Raw genomic sequence first — 24201 nt, 5'->3', positions numbered from 1 at the left:
AATTAATATGGAGAGCAGGAGACAATTTTGGAAGATGTTGATCTAGCCAAAAATGAATGTGGCTGATTTAATATAGTGAATCTTAACATTTTTGGAGTTTTGGAGTTTTAATATCACTTTATTGAATGTTTGACTTAATTCATTTTTCCTTTCCAAAAAAATGTTGAGTGATATAGACCTAGAGGACTTTCTAAATAATCTTTTATTCACTACATTCCTATCACAGAAAAGAAGAAAATATTTTGCAAATGCTTCTGTGAATCTGGCACAAGACTGTAATTTACTTTGTTAAAGAAAGTCTGTAGGTGCTTGTAGGGATGGATACTACTTATCCCAAGGTGAGAGCCGTCCCTCCATTTATGTTACTCTGTGTTTATATATTTATACAGACTCATTGGTGAATGAAGAGTTTCACTTTTATTTCTTTTTTCAAATAACTGGAACTTATCTCTTTCTCCACCTGTTTTTAAGGTACCAAAGCTTTAAAATTTTTAACCATTTTGATGGAAATTTTTTTGATGGCTTAGGGTTATTAGAAACATTCAAGGCTATTGAGGTATATGGGGTTTATAGTTGTACATAGCAGATTGCTAAGAGTTTTTTTTTTTTAAAGCATAATTGTCTTCTATTTAGGATTTTGTCAGGCTGTCAGAGCCTGACATTCTTTTGTCAGTTTGCTTTCTTTTGTCTTTCCCTCTTTTGTTTACTTTTGACCTCTCATTTCCTATAGGTTTGAAAAGCATTTGTCAAGCTTGTTATATTTGTATATAAAGTAAGAATAAGTAGGTTCTGAGTGAGGGACTGGATCAGCTTTAAATAAAGTTCATGCAATTTATACCTTCTATTCATGATCCTCAGGGGCCTTCCCCCACCTTTTTTGTTGTTGTTTTTGCTTTCTTTCTGCTTTTTCCAAAGACAGGTGAAGTTTGCTAATGAGTAAAGTACCACATAAGTATGTTGTTAATGTATATCTTGAGAATATTTTACATTTTTTTTCCTACAGAGAGGAAGATTCAGAAAATGAAAAGGATAAGAAACTTTGGTACTATAGCACAAAGGTCCAGTTGGCAGAATTAATTGATTGCCTAGATAAAGATTACTGGGAAGCTGAGCTTTGTAAAACTCTAGAAGAAATGCGTGAAGAAATTCATCGACATATGGATATAACTGAAGACTTGACTAACAAAGCACGTGGAAGTAACAAATCGTTCCTGGCTGCTGCAAATGGTAAGAGAATTTGTCTGTTACACTTAAAACCTACTGATTATAATTTCATTATAAAACTTGAAAGTGTATAAGAAACATCAGATATTTTCCTCTGTTTCATCACATAACTTTGTATTTCTCCATAGTTAACAATATAGATTAAACATATTACATAAAATTGTATCTTGTGTTATGCCTCGGTAGTTAATGATGCTCTCTAAATGATTTCTTATTGTAATTATTATTTTAAAGTGTATGTAAAGGTTATATGTACATTTGAGATTTTTTTAACCTGTTCAGCTGGACATCATGTGTATGTGCAGCATTTGACATTTTTGAGAGTGGGGACAAGTAGAAATTGCTGTAAAATTAAATAATATATTTACAACTAAACTTCTACAGTGGGGACAGTTTGGATAAAAACCCAAAGTTTGATCTTTTATTTCTTTTTCTTAGGATATTTAGTTACTCATATTTAGTAGACTGTGAGCTATAATACATCATCCTCAGTTATTTTATGCCTCTTTTTTTTTTTTTTTGAAGGAGTACATGTGGAATTTCAATAAATGCATTTAAATAACTGAAGTTTATCTCTGAAATTTTCCTGCCATTTTCTTTCTGCTGAGTAATTATATTTTTTTAAATGAATGATTACATTTAATACTATCACCAGAATTAAATAGTTGCTCTCAATATTTCCTTTGGAGTTACTTGACTTGGAGTCAGAAGATCTACATTAAAGTTCCAGCTTTGCCATTCAATAGCTGTGTGATCTGTGACAATTCAAACTCTTAACAGCCTTGATCTATAAAATATAGTTTACTACCATGCTTTTTTACAAATATTGTTCCAAATATAGGCTCCCTCAGAATTTATACTGCGTCTGTAAAATGAAATCTCTTTGAGTGGAAACAAAAAAAGGGACATGCTCTAAAAAATCATTTCACAGAATTATATTAAAGATTTACTCTGAATTTTAAATTTTTTTTATTCAATAAAGATCTATTACTATTTTTACTACCTTTGACTTTGTCACCCTTATTGTCATTCTATTAGAGTGATAATTTGGAGCTTCTGTAGCTTTTCTATAAGGCAGATCTAGGGAAAGTGAAAGCCTATTTTCAGATTCTTACTGTCTGCCTTACAAGATGGTATGATGTATGAAAAATACTTTTTAACTTGAAAGAATTTTGTGTAGCTTGTGATACTTTAAAATAATGTTCAATGTGGTTGTCACATGCATAATGTTTCATATTTTGATGAAAAAGAACAAAAAGTTGTTTAATAATTTTAATAGTACTAATAACTTATATGTATAAACATGCATTCCTTACCACCCATTGAAGTATGTAGTGCAAGGAGTTATTCTTTGGAATAGATGGAAAGCCTCAGTTTCAGGAGAGTGTGACTTTCTCATGGCCATCCCCATCAATCATTGTCTCTGAAGGCTGGTAAAGCTTAGGACTTTAGACTCTCTTGAGTCTTGCACTGTCTCCACTTCATCTTGTCCTCAGTATGAGCATTTGTCAAAATAACCAGATAATATTTCTCTGCTTAATGAAAAATAGACTTAGTAGTACACTGTTTTCATTAGAAAATTGTCAATTGTAAACTGACTTTGTTTTGAAACATTTAAAATATTCCTTTTGTAAATGCTTTTATCATAGGTCATAGACGACCTAGAAGTTGGAAGGAACCTCAGAGGTCAACCTGTCTAATTCTTTCATTTGATTCAGTAGATGAAGCTCTAGGGTGTGTCCATGTTAAGTGACTTTCTCAGAGCCCCACAGCTACTAAATGTCTGAAGTGGTATTTGAAACCAGCTCCTCCAACTCCAGAATCATTGCTCTTTACACTGTATTACATAGTCTCCCACATTGGTTTAGTTTTAGAGTCAACAGAAAGTTCGTAGTAAAGATATAATTTCTCTCATCTCCATGATATCATTGTGAGACTTAGAACTTCTTTGTCTTTAGCCAAATAGTTTAGCCTCTGAATTTATTTTTATGGAATGAGGATAATAATCATTGCTTTTAGGATGAAAATTTTATCATTGTCTTTAGAATTTAGGCATCAAAGAAACAAATGTTTACCTCTCTTTTTCTGGACCTCCCTCTTTTGACTAATGTTTTCTCTATTTCATTAATTTCACTTCACAGGAGCAAGTAGAAATGAATTTAGCATTGGAGAACATATTTGCAACTAAATTTGGATAATTGTGATTATTTGGACAAAACACCAAAGAGTGTTAACTTTTGTTGAATTGCAAATAAGTATACTTTTTTTTTTTTTTTTTTTACAACTATTGAGTCTGTTCTTATTTGGGTACTTTTCTTTTGAGGCAATCAGGATTAAGTGACTTGCCCAGGGTCACACAACTAGTAACTATCTGAGGCGAGGATTTGAACTCAGATCCTCCTGTCACCAGGGCTGGTGCTCTTTTGATAGAATCTTTTATCATCAGTTTGACACTATGTGTTTTAAGACCTGATTCTAATGATGATCTCCCTTTACAAAATATTTGTGATTGGTATAACCAATTTTTAAATCCAAAGTATAGTATTTGAAAATTTTGCTTTGGCAACTTAAAAGATACTTTGCTTACTGTCGAGGAATATTTCTCTAGTCTTGATTTTAACTGAGTTCAAAACTCATGGGTTTGTTTTCCCAGAACAAGTTTAATAGAATCAAGTAGGTAAAAATCAGAAAAAGTAAAATTCTGTCTTCTTGATTAATTAGTTTTGAGAGTAGAGTAGGTTAACCAAAAAAGCCATTTTTTAAAAATTTGTTTTAAAAAAACAATTTTTTAAAAATTGGTTGTAAATTCCACCAAATTGTGTTCCTAGAATCCAAGTTGAAGCCAAAATACAAACTATTAATTTTTTTTATCCTCCTGGGTAGCTTGAAGTTACAACCCTCTTTTATCAATAGATGGCAGTCGCAGTAAGTAAGCTTGATATGGGCAACTATCCCTTCAACTCAGGAAAAACCTAAGGACTTTTTAGAAACTGTTGAATGAACAAAAATGGAAATGGGGACATGAAATTGTTATTCAACTGATTAAATTTTTTTCTTTTTCATCTGGACCTGTAACTATATAAAGATCTGACTTCTTTCACTAATAGAAATCAGCAACTTGTTTGCAATTTATAGTGTTGAGAGAGCTTCCTGGGGTACTTTCTTGTTAAGTGATTGGCTCATGATTGCACCACCAGTGTTTCTAGTGTTAGTCTGGCAGAGTGTGAAGCCTGGTCTTCTTGTCTCTAGGGCAGGCTCTTTGGTTACTCTTTCGCATCCTTTCTTAAAAGCCTTAACTGAAGCAGCAAATTTTTACAGCAGTCTTTATTCTTTAGCGTTTAACTACCATGCAAATCTACCTCACAGTAAAACAAACATTTATTATTTCCTTACTCCCTCCCTTTATTTTGGTGTACCCCCCCAAAAAATGAGATTTCTAAGATACGCCTAGGCAGTAATACCTTTGCTACTGGCTATTAACACCTTGTTCATCTAGGTTCTAGTTTGTTTAGCAAATAAACACTTTCACTTAGGAATTCATAAAGAATTGAAGTTCTTTCTCAGATTCATATGCTCTCTTAAAAACTACTAAGTTTCTTGAAATTTTTAGTAATTCAGATGCTACAGAATAATTTCAGAAAGTACTTCATCTCGTGTTTTTTTTAATCAACCAGTAAGCATTTATTAAGTGCTTGCTGTGTGTGTTTGCACTGTATTAGACACTAGAGAACCGTGCTCTCAAGGAACTAATAAAAATCCATTGGCAGAAATGGCACACACATGTTCAAGTAAATATATAATATGTACAAATTTTTAGGAGAGAAGTAGAGGAAGGCATTCCCACTGGGGAGCTCAGCAAAGTGTTCGGGGGAGAGGTGGGCTGTAGCTGAGCTTTGGGAGAAGCCAGGGCTTTTAGATCATGCCATGTTTTTAATTTGATGACTCTTAATCCAGAAAATATTGTGGTTGTTAGGAAATATCTAATCAGGATATATAAGTATTCATCCAAATGAAGAAGTTTTAGCCCTGCTTTTGATATTTGGGTTTTATAATGCTTTATTTTCTTTTATTTTGGAATTTATTTTTGTCCTCATTAATTGCCTCAATTTACATATACTTGAAATTTGTGTTTTATTCCCACAACTCTCCCAAGAATTCTTTTTAACTCCTTTGCACTATGTCCCATGTCTTGCATATTTCAAAGTTGATAGATTTTGGAGTTTTTGTTTGAATATGATAAAGTAGATGTAGAAGGAGGGAAAAGAACAATGATTATTATAAGAAGAAAAGGTGAAAAAAGAGCATTTACATTTTGGGGGAGACAAAAAGAATAAATAAAGTAGACATTTTTCTAAATTACAGTGATTGGGAAATGGTGATAGATAATACCATTAAATTTGATCATTGTAGCATTGAACTTTTTATTTCTGTAGATTGTAGGAAAAGCCAAAGTGAGACATACTGTGACTAGATCTCACTGGTATTAAGGTTAAGGAAGATAAGGGAACAAGACAAAAAAAAAAGAGAAGCAGCAGGAGGGTGGAATAATAAAGGACAGATCCTTCATTTTTGTGATAAACAGGCTGAGGACCAGAGAGGTTAGGTGCCTTGCTGAAGGCAGTATGACTAGAATGTACTGAAGTAGAATTTGAACACAGGCCCAAGTCCAGCACTTCATAGTCAAAGCCAAACAGAAAAGGGATTGTAAGAAAATAGCTAATTATGATTTAAAAATCAAGATGATTTCTAATGGCCTTGAGCTCAGAAATATGTCCAGCCTGGTCATGGTAACAGACAGCTGGGCTGACCTGGGACTAGAGCTGAAGTCTCCTAAGTTTGAATCTCTTAGTATTCTTTGGAGTTTCTTGAGTTTGAAACTATGTTTCTGTTTTACTTTGTGTCTGTTCACAAAGCTTAAATCTTCATTTGGCCTTTGGCTCTGCCCCATCTTCAATATCCCAGTAACCTAACCTAAGTATAAATATGAGGTCAGAGGTTAGGAGGAAGCAAGAGAAAGGAAAGAATATCAGTATTCTGAGACTTAGACTTTGCCAAGAAGGTCAGTATTTAGGTGTTAATTATTTTCCCTGTATTCTGAGTTTCAGAATCCTTGATATAAATGAAGGTAAAACAGCATTAGATGAAATTGGTTGATGGTTCAAAGAGAAAAAAACCTAAAATGAGAAACACGCAGTCTTGTTCTTTGTAAAAATTGTACTTTTACCAATTTTCATGCTTGCTAAAACTTATAGGGGAGAGTAAAGACTGGCGGGATATCTTGAGACCCTGTCCTGATTGAGATATTTATAGTTAGAATTACTTTAAGCAATGCTGAGCATTTTCATTAAGGCAGGTTTCCATTGAACTTGTCAGCAGAGATTTGGTACTTTAAAAATTTCCTATCTATTATCAATGTATAAGTAATGCTTGAATCTGTTGTGATTACTCATAGACTGTAAACTCTTTTGTTTGATTATGGTAAAGTAGTATTAGAAGTTGTGGAAGGAATAGTGATATGTTAGAAGGAGAGAATCAGAAAAAATAATAAAATTACAGTTTGAGGGAGACAAAGGCTTATGAAAAAAAGAATAGAGGGCAGCAGGTGGTACAGTTTATGGAGCATCAGGCCTGGATTCAGGACAACCCGAGTTTAAATCCAGCCTCAGAGACTTAATAGTCGTGTGAACACGGGCACGTCACTTAAACCCTCCACTCCCTAAAAAAAGAATGAATTGAGTAGACATTTTCCTAGATTACAGTGATTCATAAATGGTAATAGATATATACAATAAAGTTTAGTTATCATAGCTTAAACTGTGTATTTATGCAGGAAAAGCTGAAGTAAAAACATACTGTGACTAGCTCAATCAGCAAATAGATTGGCTGCCTCAGCAGATTTCTATAGACATTTCAGTCTAGCCTGTTTTATTAAAATTAATATTCATTGCTTCTAAGGCATCCAGGATAGTCTTAAAAACATAGATGAATATAATTTATAATTTATTTCACTTTCTCTGAAAGCTGAAGCAGAAAGGACATTAACAGTTTTTAGTGAGTCATTGCAACCTATAATTGTATTTTAAAAGCTGAAATATGAATTTCCATGTGTGTATAAAGACCTATATCTCCAGCACATCTAATTCAGTCCAATAAACATTTATCGTTAAGCACCTTCTCTGTGCTAGGCACTGTGCTAAATACTGGAAATACAATTAATGTACCTGCCCTCAGGGAGCTTACAATCTAACATCATTAGATGATGTTCTATTCTGTTTCATCTTGATTTTTTAGTCATAATTAGCTGTTTTCTTACTAATCACATTTCTTCTTGACTTTGTGTATTAAGTGCTGGACTTGGAGTGAAGAAGACAAATTCTACTTTAGTACATACTAGCCATATGGCCTTCAGCAAGTCACTTAACCTCTCTGGTCCTCAATTTGTTTATCAGAAAAATGAAGGGGCTGACCTTGATGACTTTAAAGGTTCTTCTAACTCTTAACTCTGATCCTTTCTAGATACCGCCTGAATTCTCTGTCATAGTGTCATAGTACCAGTGAAATTTGAAATGTAACAGAAAAGTAATTGAATTAAAGAACACTAGTTAGAACTTCTTCAGGAGCCTTAGAGATTATGTAATCTAACCTTCTAATTTTACAGATAAAAAAAATCAAGGCTTCTAGGGGTTATAGATTATATAAGGTCACAGAAGAATTGGAACGAAGGTTTATTCTCCTGTTCCAAAGCCTTTATTCCTTGTCAGAAGACAGTTTGAGCATGTGCCTTAAAGCAAACAATTCTACAATCTCAGGACACAATTTCTACTCGGACAATTTTATTCCCAACGAAAATAGGACACATAGTTAATAGTTTATCTTGGCAGAAAGGAGGTGAGTTAAGTTGTACATTTAAAAACTGACTCTTATTTGTATATGTATCTAAAAACATTCATACAGGGTGTCCCAAAAATCTTAGTGCAGTTTTTGGCTTTAAAAATTTTCAAACTTAATACTGCACTAAGATTTTCTGGAGACTCTCTCTATATGGACATTTAATAATTTGTGTTTCCTGAAAACTACTGACATTTCCTAACACTAATAAATTTTGTATTTATTTTACCCCTTCTATATGTGAATTTCCACAAACTAGCTATTATTGCGTAAGTAGACTTGTATCAATGATTTTCATCTTTTAGCAGTTGCTTTTCTACTGTTGATTTCTTAACATTTTCTTAAAAACAACAACAAAGCCTTCAGTGTTTTGTATGTATGCTTAGTGTATCTAGTTTAAAATTTTAAACTCTTTATTACATAGATGAAATTTTGGAAGCTACCAAATCCAAAAAAGGAGGTGAAATTGAAGATGCTAAGAGTCCCATTCCAGAAGAAGCAGACAAGGACAAAAGTGAATCTGAAAATAATAGCCAAAAAGATTCTGAGAAAAGCAAAGAAGAGCTTTCAGATCAACCCCAGGAAAAAAACAAAGAAGAAAAAACATCTGGTGGTGATTCTGAGAAAGGAAAGCCAGAGGGTAAATAAACTACTTGGTTTTAAAAAAAACTTTCTGTCAAAAGTGTTATATGTAAAGCATAGGTTTTTTAACCTGAAAAGTTTATAAAGAATGTACTGTTTTTTTAATAGCCTGTATAACCTCTTAAATTTATACTGATGGAATTTAGACATTTTAAGTATTTCACATATAATAATTAGTAGTCAATAATATAGAAGTATAATAATGCATCTGCTCAAAATTCCTTCCGCTTCTCAGGCCAGCATTTCCTTTTCGTGAGATATAATACAGTAAATAAAATATTTTTCTAACAGATTACATACATACATGATGTTAAAAGAATTAATCGTTTGCACATTTTTGTCATATTTCTTGTGTTAATTTCTTGAATGTTTTGACTTTATGTGAGTAATCTATTGTTAAAGTAATGTACAACAGAATTGCCAGAAAATGGTCAGTGATGAATTGTGTGAATCATTGATATTCCATTTTTCAGCAGTTGATTTTCTTTAGGTGTGGCCAATCCTACCAAAGGAATTTTAAAGAATATCTTTAAAGTTTTGTTGTGCATTTTACTGTAGAGCCAAAAGATGTTGGGGATAAAGGTAACTCTGTATCAACAAATACTGGCGACAACACAACAAATACTTCTTCAGGAGAGACTAGTCCCCCTGAAGGGAAGAGCACAGTGGGGTGCCCCTCAGAAACTCATGATAGCAACAACATGGCAGAGAAGAAGGTGGCTCCTGAGCTACCCCAGGATGTACCAGGTACAGAGGGCAATGTATCAGTGCCTCTGTAATGGGGAGGGGAGAGGGGTGTTGGTTAGTAAAAGCTTGAATGTCATCTAAAAAAACACCTACAGAACTTGTTTATTCATGCTCCTTGTTTATAGTGGCATCCTGGACTGCTGTGTTGTCACCTAACATTTAGAGTTTAATGATACTTTTATAATTACTGCTTGAAATTTATTATGGCCATTCATGCTTTTAAAAGTTTACTATAATTATTATTTTATTTTTTAATTTTATAATCATTTACATATTCCTTCATCATCAAAGTAGATATTGGCATACTAATAGCTCTGTGTTAAATGACTTAACCTTTTTAGTTCTTTATATACTAATAAATTTTTTGTCTGCATGTGCTTGTTAGGTAGTTCTTTTTAAGGCTTCAAACCAGAATACTAGTACAGAAATCCTAAGATATCACCGACCTTTATTTAAATATCTGAAATTTTCACTAAAAGGCCATAAGTCTCTAGGAAAATATATAAGACTTTCTACTGTTTTAAGCTCTTATCATTGAAATTATGCTATTGTAAAATTATCACACATATTTATTTCCACGAATTCATTGTCAAATGTTTCTATTAAGAGAGATGTCATAGAGAATACCTATAGTGTGGGAAGAAGAATGGCAACAGTGATGTCCACACTTCCATAGGATGACTCTGGATTGTGTAGATAGGGTCTAGACCGTACAAGAGGGTTCTGCAGCGGCTCCCAACATGGCCTTGGATATCTAAATGTAAATACACAAAGTATGAATGACAAGGAAGTGAAAAGCAAAAAGAGACCATAACTCAAGGAGGTAAATTGCAGTCCTCAGGTATCACTGAAACTTGGCAGGATGGGAAACCCATGACTTGGATAAAGTTCTAGAAGGATGTTCCTTATTCAGAAGAAACAGAGTAAGAAGTAAAAGGAGAGAGTGTAATAGCATTGTATACTGAGACATATTTGTAGGAGGGAATCCATTATTTGGAAAAGAGCATGGTGGAAATTATTGGGTTAAAGATTAACAGAGACAGTAATAAAAGTTTTATTGTCATTGGAGTAGATAGAAATAAAAATTAGATGAGGAGTTCAAGAGTCAGGTCACAAGCCTGGTATGGAGCTGTGATAGAGCACTTACGGGGGATTTCACTTATCCACAATCTCTCATTTTGCTCCTGAATTCTTTTTCAGGGAGAATATTTTTGAACATGAAAGGATAGAACAAAAATGGCTAATGGAAAGTTAAAATGTGAGATGAGTAGGGAGCTAGTAAAAGTTGACTTCTTTAGATCTGGTTAGTAGGCCCAGGCAGTCTACATCCCAAGGTACTGAAAGACCTGGCAGGGGTGATTGCTGAGCCCATTTCTCTTTGATCTGGGAAAGATGATGGAGTATGGGAGAGAAGCACAGGACTTCAAGAGGAAAAAATGACCTACTTTTCAAAAAATGAAACAGTTTTCTGTAAACCATAGAATTATAAATTTGACTTTTTTCCTGGCAAAAAATCTAGAATGTTAATAAAGGGATAGTTAATGGACATATATAAAATGAAGTGATCACAAAGAGCCAAAGTATGAAGAATGTGTCATGTCAGACTAAGACACATGTTCTTTTTGGACAAAGTTACTAGATTGTTAAATAAGTGAAATATTATAGATATACTTTACTTAGAGTCAGTCAGTTGACATTAAGTGCCTCCTATGTGCCAGGCAGTAGCCAAAGCACTGGAAATAGAAAAAGAGGTGAAAAATAGTCCTTGCCTTCAAGGATGTTACAGTCTAGTGGTGGAGAAAATGTACTAACAAATATATACAAAGCAAGGTGCCTACAGGATAAATAAAAAATAAGTAAGGGAAAGCACTAGAATTAAGAGGAATTGGGAAAGGCTTCCTGTAAAAGATAGGATTTTAGTTAGGATTTAAAGGAAGCCAGGAAAATAAATAGGCAGAATTTGAGGATTTAGTTGAGATTTTAGCAAAACATTTAACAAATGTATTAATGGTTTGTTGTTAGCTTCAAAGGTATTAAAGCATACCAGAGAACTGCACTTTACCCTATGCTGGTTAGCATACTTATCAGTTAATTGGGTAAAGATATATATAATATGCCTATCAAATTTGCAGGTGACCCAAAGTTGAGTTGAGATAGCTAACACAATTGATGACGAAGTCAGAATTCAAAAATTGCATTGACCATTGGACCAAGTCTAATACGTTGAAACTTAATTAGAAGGGATATATGTTGCTATATACTCAGATTCAAAAAATTAACTTCACAAATGCAAGATGGGATATGTGTGACTGAATAACAATTTGTTAGTAAGAGATTTATAATTTTGTATGTGAATATGTTTTATAAATGTATATAAAACATATATTTATATTTAGTGGACTGCAAACATTATCTTAGCCTATAAGGATAGGAGTGATGAACAGAAATGTGCAGAGGCAAATTTGACTTGACGTAAGAAAGACTTTCCTAACATTCAGAGTTACCTAAAATCAGTCAGTCAATAAGCATTTGTTAAGTGCATGCAATTTGCCACTCACCATGCTAGGTGCTGAGAATACAAGTACAAATATAAGTACAATGAAATTACATTGTAATGGGAGAGACAACGTCAGTAGATCTGTCAATTAAGTAACTTTGGAAAGACCAGTTGAACTCTAGGGAATTAAGAAGGGAGTGAAGAAAGGAAGTGGAGACACTTACTGTAGATGGCCTTCTTAAGGAATTTGGCCATACAAAGGAAGAGAGATACTGAATGATAGATAGTAGGGATCATTGAACCATGTTAGGGTTTTTTTGAAGATGGAGTAGACATAGGTATGTTTTTAGCCAGTAGGGAAGCAGGCAGTGTGTTGGGAGAGATTGAAGATATGTGAGAATGAAGTTGATAGAAGCAACCGGTCAGAGAAGATGGGATGGAATGGGATCACTTGTGCATGAAGAGTTTGCCTGTTTAAGAAGGGCCACCTTATGTCAGACCAGAATGAAGGGGGAGATAATGGTGGAAGACATCTACTTGATATGAGATGAGGTGGAGAGGAGAAGATGGTAGCTCTCAGCAGATGACCACAACTTTTTCATTGCAATATTTTTAGCAGAGACAGTGACGAGAGAGGGAGCCATGGGACATTTAAGGAGGGATGAAAACATTTAGATGAGCCTCTCTGGTGAGTGGGATAGTGAGTTGATTAGGGAGGTATAAAAGGATACATGCTTTGTTGCAATGTATCCAATATACCTAGTTAGCATTGTGTCATTTAGATATTTTGCCATTTGGATCTAGAAGGCAACACTTGGACCAATGTATATAAAGTTATAGAGAAGCACATAGAGAAATAAAAACTTTTGAACAAAGCTACCCCAGCATTGTAATGAGCTGGCAATTGGATGGTGGATTCCAGAAAGACAGGTAGTTTTATTTATAAATCTTTTTCTAACCTAGTGCCTTTTATTTCCTTTTGCATCTGTTAATGTAATTTTTCTGTACGTTATTTAAAACTGGAAACTATGATATCATCTAAGAAAATAACACAGTGAGGAATTGCTCTCCACTGATGCAGGTTGGCAGCTCCTCTCCAACTAATAGAATTGCCTGGGGCACTTAAAAGTGACTTACCTAGAGTCATAGAATTAGAATTAATTAGTAAATATATCAGAAGCACAACTTGAACCCAAATCTTCTCTGCCATATCCACTACATATGTAATAGATACATAATCAATATTTATTAAAATTAGTTTTGAAGTAGTAAGTCCTTTCCTTGTTCTTAGAAATATTCAGAATGGATTTGGATTTTGGTTTTCTGAAGGAAGAGATATCCCCTTTAGCAAGCTATCTTTGCATATATAGAGAGATATGTATTTACATATACATAGAGATACAGAGGGAGGAAAACAGTGGAAAGTAAGGAAGAAGTGAAAGAGAAACAAAAGTTACATGGATTTAACTTGTATACTGCAGACCATGTGGTCGTATGTTTGAATTGAATTTCTGATACAGACAGCAAAATGTGAGTAGAGGCAAACTGAGTAAACAGAATATGCTGAATTTGGAGTCAGAAGACTGCTGCTTACTACCAGTATGACTTGAGCAGGTTTCCACTCTCTGAGTCTCAGTTTTTTCTTCTGTAAAATGAAGGAGTTTGATCAAATAACTGAAGGTACATTGCAGATTTAAATCCATGATGCTGTAATTGAGGTCATTAGCTATTCATATATCTATGAAAAGAGTTTCTCCACTAAAACCAGCGTCAGGCAATTCTTGTCTTACTTTACTGAGATTTTCCTCCTCTCAGAATTTAAATGAAGTGCTAAAAGAAACTGCTACTCCAAACCTTAATTCCAGCTAACAAGGAGGAACTTGTTAGTAAAGTCAAAATGATGGGATCCTTGTGAGAAAGTGACTATGTCATCTTAAAGTTCATAATAACAAAGGATGCGTGATCAGACATAGAAGGTGTTCTAAAGGCTTAGTGCAGTTTTAAGCTATTAAGACTTTGGGACACTGTATATGTATTAGACTTAGGAAGAAGGACTTTTAGAACTTCAGAAGAGACATGTATTTTAGGCCTATGAAAGGGAAGATAACAAAGAAGCCCTGAGAATAATTCAAAAAATACAGTTGAGAATCATTCTAGAGGAAGAGGAGAAGCTTCACGAGGAGCTTCCCAGTTTATATGAGCTAAATATTGTAGAAGTGTATATTCGCAAGATGCAAGCAGGAAGCATATAGCCAAGGAAAAGTTACACAGAGAATAAGCAAGTACTCACACAAAATGTTCTAAAAGGGCTTCTTTAAAAAAAATTTTTATCCTCAATTATTTATTTGTTTGTTTGTTTATTTATTTGTAGTATTTTTACATTCTGAGTTCCAAATTCTCTTTTTTTATGGGATATTTTCAATTTTTTTTTTAAATTAATTTATTTGTTTTCAGTTTTCTACAATCACTTCCATAAATCTTAGATTTTTTTCCCCTCTCCCTCCCTAAGATGGCATGCAATCTTCTATATATACATTCTTATTAATCACATTTTCACATTAGTCATGTTGCATGGAAGAATTAAAATGATTGGGAGAAACCATGAAAAAAAACCCAAACAAAACAAAACATACCACAAGAGAAAATATTCTACTTCATTCTGGGTTCCAATTCCCTAGTTCTTTCTCTGGATGTGGATGGCATTTTGCCTCAAGAGTCCATTGGGAATGTTTTGCTTGCATTGCTGTGAAGGGCTAAGTCCACCAGAAAAGTGCCTTGCATGCTTGTGGTTGTTACTGTGTGCAATGATCTCCTGGTTCTGCTCCTCTCACTCAGCATCGGTTCACATAAGTCCTTCCAGGCCTCTCTGAAGTCTTCCTAGTCATCATTTCTTATAGCACAGTATTATTCCATTACATTCATGGTTCAGCCATTTCCCAATTGATGGGCATCCCTTGATTTCCAGTTCTTGACTACTACAAAGAGAGCTGCTATAAATATTTCTATACATGTGGGACCCTTTCCTGTTTTTATGATTTCTTTGGGATGTAGTCCTAGAAGCGATGTTGCTGTGTCAGAGTAAGCCCATTTTTGTGGCCCTTTGGGCACAGTTCTAGATTGCTGTCCAAAATGGTTTGGATCAGCTCCCAGCTCCACCAATAGTGAATTAGTGTTTCAACTCTCCCTCATCTTCTCCAACATTTGTCATCTTCCTGTTTTCTCATGTTAGCTAATCTGATAGATGTGATGTGGTTCCTCAGAGTTGTGTTGATATGCACTTCTCTAATCAATAGTGATTTGGAGCATTTTTTCCTATGACTATAGATAGCTTTAATTTCTTCCTCTGAAAACTCCCTATTCCTGTCTTTTGACCATTTATCAACTGGGAAATGACTTGTATTCTTGTACATTTGACTCAGTTCTCTTATGAATTTTAGAAATGCCAAATTCTCTTTCTCCCTTTCAACCCTTTCTCACCCACTGAGAAGGCAAACAAAATAATATCAGACATGTTAAATCATGGAAAATATTTCCATATTACCCATATTTTTAAAAAAGAGAGAAAAATAAGGAAAGAAGGGAAAATTATACTGAAGTTTACACTCAGTTCAATTAGTTCTCTTTCTGAAAGTGTAGAGCATTTTTTTTTATCTTGAGTCCTTTGAAATTGTCTTGGATCACTGTATTGATCAGAGTAGCCAAGTCTTTTTCAATTTACTGTGCACAATGATTTCCTGGTTTTGTCACTTCACTTTCCATATGTTTAGTACTCCACCACAGTTGTCTGCCACTTCCCTAGTTGATGACTGTCCTCTCGATTTCCAATTCTTTGCCACCAGAAAAAGCTGCTATGTATATTTTTGTACTTGTCCATACTTTTCCTTTTTCTTGGATCTCTTTGGGATACACACCTAGTAGTGGTATTGTGGGGTCAAAGAGTATGCGCAGTTTTATAGCCCTTTGGACCTTGTTCCAAATTATTTTCCAGAATGGTTGGACCAGTTCATTTCTCCATCAGTATTTCATTAGTGTATCTATTTTTTACCTCATACCCTCCTGCAGATTTCTTTTCTGATAGGTGTGAGGTGATAACTCAGTTGTTTTAATTTGTCTTTCTCTAATCAATAGTGATTTAGAGCATTTTTTTCATGACTTTAAATAACTTTGATTTCTTCTGAAAACCATCTGTTTATATTCTTTGACCATTTATAAATTGGAGAATGGCTCTTTATAAATTTGACTCAGTTTTATACTGATTGTATGTGTGAGAAATGGAGTCTTTATCAGAGAAACTTGCTATAGAAATTTTTATTACTTCTGTAATATACCTGTTAGCAAAATATAGTTTCCCTGATTCTTCCTTTTAATTAGGTCTATTTTTGCTTTTGTTTGTCTGCTACCCCTGCCTTTTTTTTTTTTTTTAAGTTTAGCTGAAGCATATCACATTTTGCTCCAGCCCTTTATTTTAACTCTGTCTGTGTCTTTCTATTTCGAATGTGTCTCTTGTAAACAACATATTGTTAAATTCTGGTTTCTAATCCATTTTGTTATGTTTCTGTTTTATGGGTGATCTCATCCTATTTACATTCACAGTATAATTACTATGTATTTCCTTCCATCTCATTTTCTTCCCTTCTTTTCTGATTCTTTTTATCCTGTCACTCCTCAAATGTTTATTCTGCTTCTAACCATTACCTCGCTTAATCTGTCTTCCTTTTTTATCATACCCTACCCTTTCTTTTTTTTTCCCTTCCCCTCCTATTTCCGTATTGGGTAAGTTACTTTTCTATGTACAACTGAGTGTGTGTATTTATTCTTCCCTCCTCGAACCAATTCTGATGGGAATGAGGTTTCAAGCATTGCCCACGACCTTGCCCCTATTTTCCTCTCAACTATAAAAGCTTTTCCTTGCATACCTTTTTTATGTGAGATTTTCCCCATCCTAGACTCCTTTCACCTTGTGCATCTGTTTTTCTCACCCCTTCATTTTTTTTTGGGGAGATCATCTCAACTTAATAGACTCATATCCATGCCTTCTATCTATGTAAACTCCTTTTAACTGATCTAATGATAAAGTTCTTAGAAATTACATGTATCATCTTCCCACATAGGAATGTAAGTAGTTTAACTTCATTGAGACCCTCATAGTTACTTTTTCAAGTTTATCTCTGAAAGGACTTCTTAAGTTGCCTTTGTGGTGAGAATAACAAGGAATGTATAAGCCCACTGCATGGGAATAGATGAACCAGTATGTTAAAAGCATAACTAACAGAGCACACTTATTCAACCTCTTCTTTGCTTCCATTTCTTTCATCAAAGAGAATTAACTTTAGCCTAAAAAAATGTTTAAAAGGAGGTTGAACCCAAGATAAAATGAGGAGACCGTAAGAGCATATTAAGTGTTCTGAGTTTTTTACTTGACTGCAGTGAATTACATTCCAGGGTTCCAGAAGAACTTGGCATTGTAGTCACCGAACCATTTCTTTGAGGAAACTAGAGAGATGTAGCAAGTTATTGAAATTTTCATATTGTCTTTTGAACACTTAAGGCAGCATCAATCTCTTGGAATCATTTTGGCTTCCCATCATATATGAGTCATGCCAAACTAACCTCATTTCATGTTTTGATAATGTTACTATCAAAAATGATAATAAACAAAATATATATGAATATCAGTAAGTCATTTGACTTCTTCCATAATGTTCCTGTTGGAAAGATGAAATCACCCAGGTGGCCATTTCTGTTGATGTGCTCCAGAATTCTGTACCTGGCCCTAATTGATATTTTCATCAGTAACTGAGTGAAGCCATTAACATCATGCTTATGCTTATCCTATATATGAATGATGTGAAAAGATGGGAAAGAGCCAGCGCATTGGACAGCAGAATCAGGAGCCAAAACAATCCTGACAGATTATAGAGTGATGGGCTAAAGCTAACTAAGTAAATTTAATAAGGATATGGAGTCTCACATTCAAATAGGAAAAAATAAGCTATATAGATACAGAATGAGGAAAATATGTTTAGAAAACTGTTGATGTGAAAAAAGCATAAGGTTTTTAGTTGACTCAGTAATTCCAGGCATGAAGAGGACAGCTTTTTCAAATGTATAGTGACGAGAGGTCAAATTCCCTGTTAACTAGGGAACAGTTCTGGGCCAGTTTGACTGTAATGTAGAATGTGTGAAGAACAATATTAGAAAAGATGTCTGAATGGTTATGTAGAAGGCTTTAAGTTCCAGGTTGAGGAATATTTATTTTTACCTTCGAGGCAGTAGTGAGCCACTGAAAATTTTTTAAAGAAAGCACCATAGTAAAACTTGTGCCTTAGAAAGATTTAAAAACATAGGTTGAAGAGAGGGGAGACTGGAAGCAAAATCAGGTTGTCAAAGGGGTCCATATGGAAAGTAATAATGATATTAGCTAATATCTTGCTGTGAAATAGCTCAACTCAGCAACCCTATAAAATATATTCAGTTGCTCTTAGCTGCATTTTGCAGATAAGAAACTGAGATAAAGATAAAAAAGATAAGCCTGTGGTCACTCAGCTAGTAGAAATTCAAGTCCAATTCATTGAGATGAGAAGTAGATTTCAAGGGGTTGAGAGATGAGTGAATGGGGAATAGGTATAAACAGCTTTTCCTCAGTTTAGCTATTAAAGGGAAAGGAGATATACAGGATGATAGCTTGAGAGGATAGCAAGGTCAAGTGGAGGTTTACATATAGACACCCGGACTTGTTCATAAGCAGTTAGTTAACACTTACTATGTTGTGTGTTTGTCCTTCGTTGCCAAAGAAGACCATACCATCAGAGAAATAGTGACATGATTTGCACTTGGCTTTGTTTTGAGTGAGAGAGGGCTGTGCAGGTCACCAGCCTCACTTCTCCTCCAGAGCCATTTGAATCCAGTGACCAGATATTCATCAGGATGACTGGAGATGATCCAGGATGCACTGGGAGACCTTGGGTCCTTTAGGCCAAGGTCTTTGCAGGTGCTCACTTAGGGTGAGGCAACACCCATTCATTGAATAGGCGTGTTTAAGAAGTAGCCAGGGCCAGGGCCCTTTTAATGAGGCCAAGAAAAAAAAAGACATCAGGCTGGGAAGGAAATAGCCACAGTTACAATTGATGATCACTCTAAAGCTGGGAGAGGAACCCTTAGGCAGGGGCCCATCAGTGTCCCAGCTCTGAAGGGCAGTAAGTTTTAGGTTTTGTGAAAGGACAGGATGTGGAATGGAAAGGAAAGGAAGGGAAGTAAAGGGAAGGGAAAAGAAAGAAGCCAGTAAAACCCAAGTCAACTGGGCATCTTTTGGCTGTCCAAATTTGTCTTCCTTTGAAGAGAAGGAAGGAGGTAGGAAGCAGACAGGAGAGGAAGAGTTGAGTTTTTCCAACTAGTTGAGTCCCCATTCAGCCAAACACAGGATTATGTTTGTCCTTTGTTGCCGAAGAATACCATGCCATCAGATGTGCTAGATTACTGTGTGCTAGATTCTGGAGGTACAAAGACTGAAAAGAACCTACAAACAACTGGAAAGAAAGAATTTAATTGCAGAGGAGTGAGTCAGAATCATATAAAATTTAGCAGTTATGATATTTAAGGAAAGGAGAGTTTAGCATATGATATTCCAGAAGGCAAAAGATATAGGCCTTCAACCAAAATAACTTACTAGCAAAATTGAATATAAACCTACGGTGGAAAAAAGGACCCTTTAATATAATCCAAGACTTCTAAGCATTACTAATGAAAAAGACCAGGTCTCTGTAGAAATTTTGAAATCCAAACACAGATGTTAAGAGAAACTCAAAAAGCTAAACACAAACAATCATAAGGGACAAAGTAAAGATAAACTGCTTAAATTTTAATATGGAGAGATAATACAAGTGTCCCTTCTGAACCCTATCATCAAGAGTTGTAGAGTAGTCTAATTTGAAATCTTGAAAGTGATTCTATTATGTTTTGATGGAAAAATGGAGAGAGGAAGAGGAAAACACTTAGGAGGAAAGGGAAAAGAAGATTAAATAAAATTAGCTGTCCCCTAGCTGCTGCTGGTTTCTGAACTTACCCATCTCTCAGTATGCTCCTAGGTCCTATGACTACCCATTACCCCAGAACTCCACACCTAGACACAAGTCCTCTACTTAGTCCATCCTGGATCTATGACCCAAAACTGCAAATTGACACCTGTTCTTAAACTTTATGGTGAATTCGTATGGGTTTGGGATTTCTTCTTGTCCTGGTCCCATAGCCTCTTCCTGTGCTGGAATGTTGCACATGACAAACTCCTGGCTAGTCCCTGAACTGAGTATTCACATACTTCTGTTTTTCTCCCTAAGCTGATCTAGGCTTCAAAAAATGACTCACTGTGACTTTTTTTGGATTCTCAATCAAGATTTGGTGTGGTGCATTTTCTAGATCTATTTTAAGGAGTTTGGGAGAGATCTTGCTGTTCTTCTTTGAGCTATTCCCACCATCTTGGTTCTACCTCCCGGGCCTTACATTCTAATGGGGAAAGACTACACATAGAAGGAAGCTGAAAACCATGAGGAGAGGGAGTGGCAAGGTAGAGAAAGAAGCAGAGACCAGAGAGCTCTGGCATAAAATGGAGAATCCACTGACCAGTCAGAGGAAGGGGCCATAGAGGCTCTGGGATCCTTCAGGGTGAGAAGGCTGTTGGATTATGGTGGAGAAAGTAGTCCAGAAAATCAGCAGAGTCCTGAAAAGAATGAGTGAGTGAGCATGGTGACCTGGTCCTTCCCTTAAAATAGAAGTTTCAAGAGTTGAGGATGACTATAAGATTTTGAAGCTGAATAACTAGAAGGATGATAGTGCCCTTTACACAAATAAGAAGATTTGTAAAATGAGTGCATAATAGGAAATATGAGGGTTTTTTTGGACATGTTGAGTTTGTGATGTCTACAGGACTTCCAATTCTAATTAGAAAAGTAGAATTGGTATTGTAGAATTAGAGTTCAGGAGAGAAAGTTTGGATATGGACATCGTGGGGTCATCTTCATAGAGATAATTAAATCCATGGAAGCTTATCAGTATAGTCACCAAAAGAGAGATTTTAGGGTGTGGCAGAGCCAAGATGGCGGAGTAAAAGCACTGACTTGCTAGAGCTCTTCCCCCAAGCCCAGCCAAGTACTTGTAAAAAAGTGACTAAACAAATTCTGGAGCTGCAGAACCCACAGAAAGATGGAATAAAGCAAACCTCCAGCCCAAGGTAGCTTGGAAGGTCTACGGGAAGCATCTATCGCACAACACTGGGAGCAGAGCACAGTCCAGTGTGGGCCACACCAGCACAGACGAGACCTGAGCAGGCCTCAGGGGAACTGAATCTCTGGCACCTGTGGTGGTTTCTAGACTTTACAACCTCAAAGTACTGAGAACAAATTGGAAAGTCAGTGGAAAAAATCTGTAGGATCTGTGTGAGAGAGTAGAGTGGTCTGGCCCCAGTCCCAGGATGTTGGAGGTAGGGGAGGAGCCCGTAGCAGCAAGGTAGCGGCAGGAGCTGTTTCTAGAGCTCTAGGCCCACAGATTGTGGGAGGATCAAGCTGCTGACCCACCCCCACTCACACTAGAAGCAGAGAACTGCCTACACAAAGAGCTCAAAAGTCAAGTAAATAGCTAGGGAAATGAGCAAAAACCAGAAAAAGAATCAAACTATAGAATCTTATTTTGATGACAGAAGACTTAAAATATACAAACGGAAGAAGACAACAAAGCTAAAACTCCTACATCCAAAGCCTCCAAGAAAAATATGAATTGGTCTCAGGCCATGGAAGAGCTCAAAAAGAATTTTTAAAATCAAGTAAGAGAAGTAGAGGAAAAATTGGGGAGAGAAATGAGAGTGATGCAAGAAAATCATGAAAACCAAGTTAGCTGCTTGCTAAAGTAGACCCAAAAAGTGCTGAAGAAAATACTTAAAAAAAAATAGACCAACCCAAATGGCAAAAGAGATCCAAAAAGCCAATGAAAAGAAGAATGCTTTAAAAAGCAGAATTAGCCAGATGGAAAAGGAGTTCCAAAAACTCACCGAAGAAAATAATTCCTTAAAGATTAGAATGGAGCACATGAAAGATCAAGATTAAAAATAAAGAAATTATAAAACAAAACCAAAGGAATGAAAAAATAGCAGATATTGTGAAATATCTCATTGGAAGAACAACTGACCTGGAAGATAAATCCAAGAAAGACAAAAATTATTGGACCACCTAAAAGCCATGATCAAAAAAAGAACCTACACATTATCTTTCAAGAAATTATCAAAGAAAACTGCCCTGATATTGTAGAACCAGAGGATAAAATAGATATTGAAAGAATCCACTGATTACCTCCTAAAAGATATCCCAAAAGGATAACTCCTAGAAATATTGTAGCCAAATTCCAGAGCTCCCAGGTCAAGGAGAAAATAATGCAAGCAGCCAGAAAGAAACAATTCAAGTATTGTGGAAACACCATCAGGATAACACAAGGTCTAGCAGCTTCTACTTTAAGGGATTGGAGGGCTTGGAATTTTGAATATGATATTCCAGAGGTCAAAGGAGCTAGGATTAAAACCAAGAATCACCTACCCATCAAAACTGAGTATAACAGTTCAGGGGGAAAAAATGGTCATTCAATGAAATAAAGGACTTTCAAATATTCTTGATGAAAAGACCAGAGCTGAATAGAAAAATTGACTTTCAAACACAAGAATCAAGAGAAGCATGAAAAGGGAAACAGGAAAGAGAAACCTTAAGAGACTTACTAAAGTTGAACTGTTTACATTCCTACATGGAAAGATAATATTTGTAGCTCTTGAGATGTTTCTCAGTATTAGGGTAGTTGGAGGGATTATATACATATAAACAGAGGACACAGGGTAAGTTGAATATGAAGGGATAGTACCTAAAAAATAAAATTAAGGGATGAGAGAGGAATATATTGGGAGGAGAAAGGCAGAAATAGAATGGGGCAAATTATCTCTCACATAAATGAAGCAAGAAAAAGCTTTTTCAATAGAGGAGACGAGGGGGGAGGTGAGGGAAAAAGTGAACCTTACTTTCATAACATTTGGCTCAAGGAGGGAATAATATGCACGCTCACTTTGGTGTGAAAATCTGTCTTACACTACAGGAAAGTAAGACAGGAAAGTGGAGGTGTGGCGAGATAGTAGAAGGGAGGGCAAATGGGAAGAGAGGGTAATTAGAAGTAAACACTTTTATATATATACATATATATATATATAAATTTTTTTTTTCATTTTTCAACATTCACTTCCACAAGAATTTGAATTCAAAATTTTCTCCCCATCTCTCCCCATCTCCCATCCCAGGACAGCATGCACCCCATCCACCCCTTCTTCTAGTCTGTCCTTCCTCCTTCTTCAATCCCTCTTCCCTCTTTTTCTGTAGGCAAAATGGATTTCTATATCCCATTGACTGTACATCTTATTTCCCAGTTGCATGCAAAAACAATTTTTAACATTTATTATTAAAGCTTTGAGTTCCATATTCTCTCCCTTCCTCCCCACTCACCCTGATTGAGAAAGCAAGCAATTCAATATAGGACATACATGTGTAGCCATGCAAAACAAGAAGTAAACACTTGAGGAGGGACAGGGTCAAAAGAGAGAATAGAATAAATGGGGGGCAGGATAGGATGGAGGGAAATATAGTTAGTCTTTCACAACATGACTGTTATGCAAGTGTTTTGCATGACTATACATTTATAACCTATATCAAATTGCGTGTCTTCTCAGTGGGGATGGAGGGAGGGAGGGAAAGAAGTTGGAATTCAAAGTTTTTAAAATGAATGTTAGAAGTTATTTTTACATGCAACTGAGAAATAAGATACACAGGCAGCAGAGTTTAGAAACCTGTCTTACCCTACAAGAAAATAGAGGAGATGGGGATAAGAGAAGGGAGGGCTATGATAGAAGGGAGGGCATATTGAGGAAGGGGTAATCAGAATGCATACTGTCTTGGGGTGGGTGAAGGGGAGAGATGGGAAGAGAATTTGGAACTCAAAATCTTGTGGAATTCAATGTTGAAAACTAAAAATAAATAATTTTTTTTTAAAGAGATTTCAAAGCAGGAATTCTCAGTCTTTTTTCATATCATAGACCTGTTTGGCATTCTGGCAAAGCCTTTGGGCCTCTTCTTAGAATAATGTTTTTGAATGCATAAAATAAAATACATGAGTTTAAAAATGAAAACCAA

At 35.4% G+C, this 24201-nt stretch overlaps 1 protein-coding gene across 8 annotated transcripts in view; it reads left to right on the top strand.

The window, feature by feature from the left end:
• Positions 1-24201, top strand: part of BPTF (bromodomain PHD finger transcription factor) — a 184141-nt gene that overhangs the window by 67758 nt on the left and 92182 nt on the right. For 7 of the 8 annotated variants that reach the window (XM_072645452.1, XM_072645451.1, XM_072645448.1 and 4 more), the window contains exons 3-5: positions 1004-1227; positions 8537-8752; positions 9313-9501. In XM_072645452.1, the coding sequence (XP_072501553.1) occupies positions 1004-1227; positions 8537-8752; positions 9313-9501 (629 nt within the window). The remainder of the gene's footprint in view (positions 1-1003; positions 1228-8536; positions 8753-9312; positions 9502-24201) is intronic. The other variant, XM_072645449.1, reaches the window with a different exon arrangement.

Source organism: Notamacropus eugenii, chromosome 2, assembly GCF_028372415.1.
Source record: "Notamacropus eugenii isolate mMacEug1 chromosome 2, mMacEug1.pri_v2, whole genome shotgun sequence".
NCBI classification, from domain to species: domain Eukaryota; kingdom Metazoa; phylum Chordata; class Mammalia; order Diprotodontia; family Macropodidae; genus Notamacropus; species Notamacropus eugenii.
The sequence above is the reverse complement of the archived record's forward strand: the minus strand, read 5'-3'. Positions and strand labels throughout refer to the sequence as shown.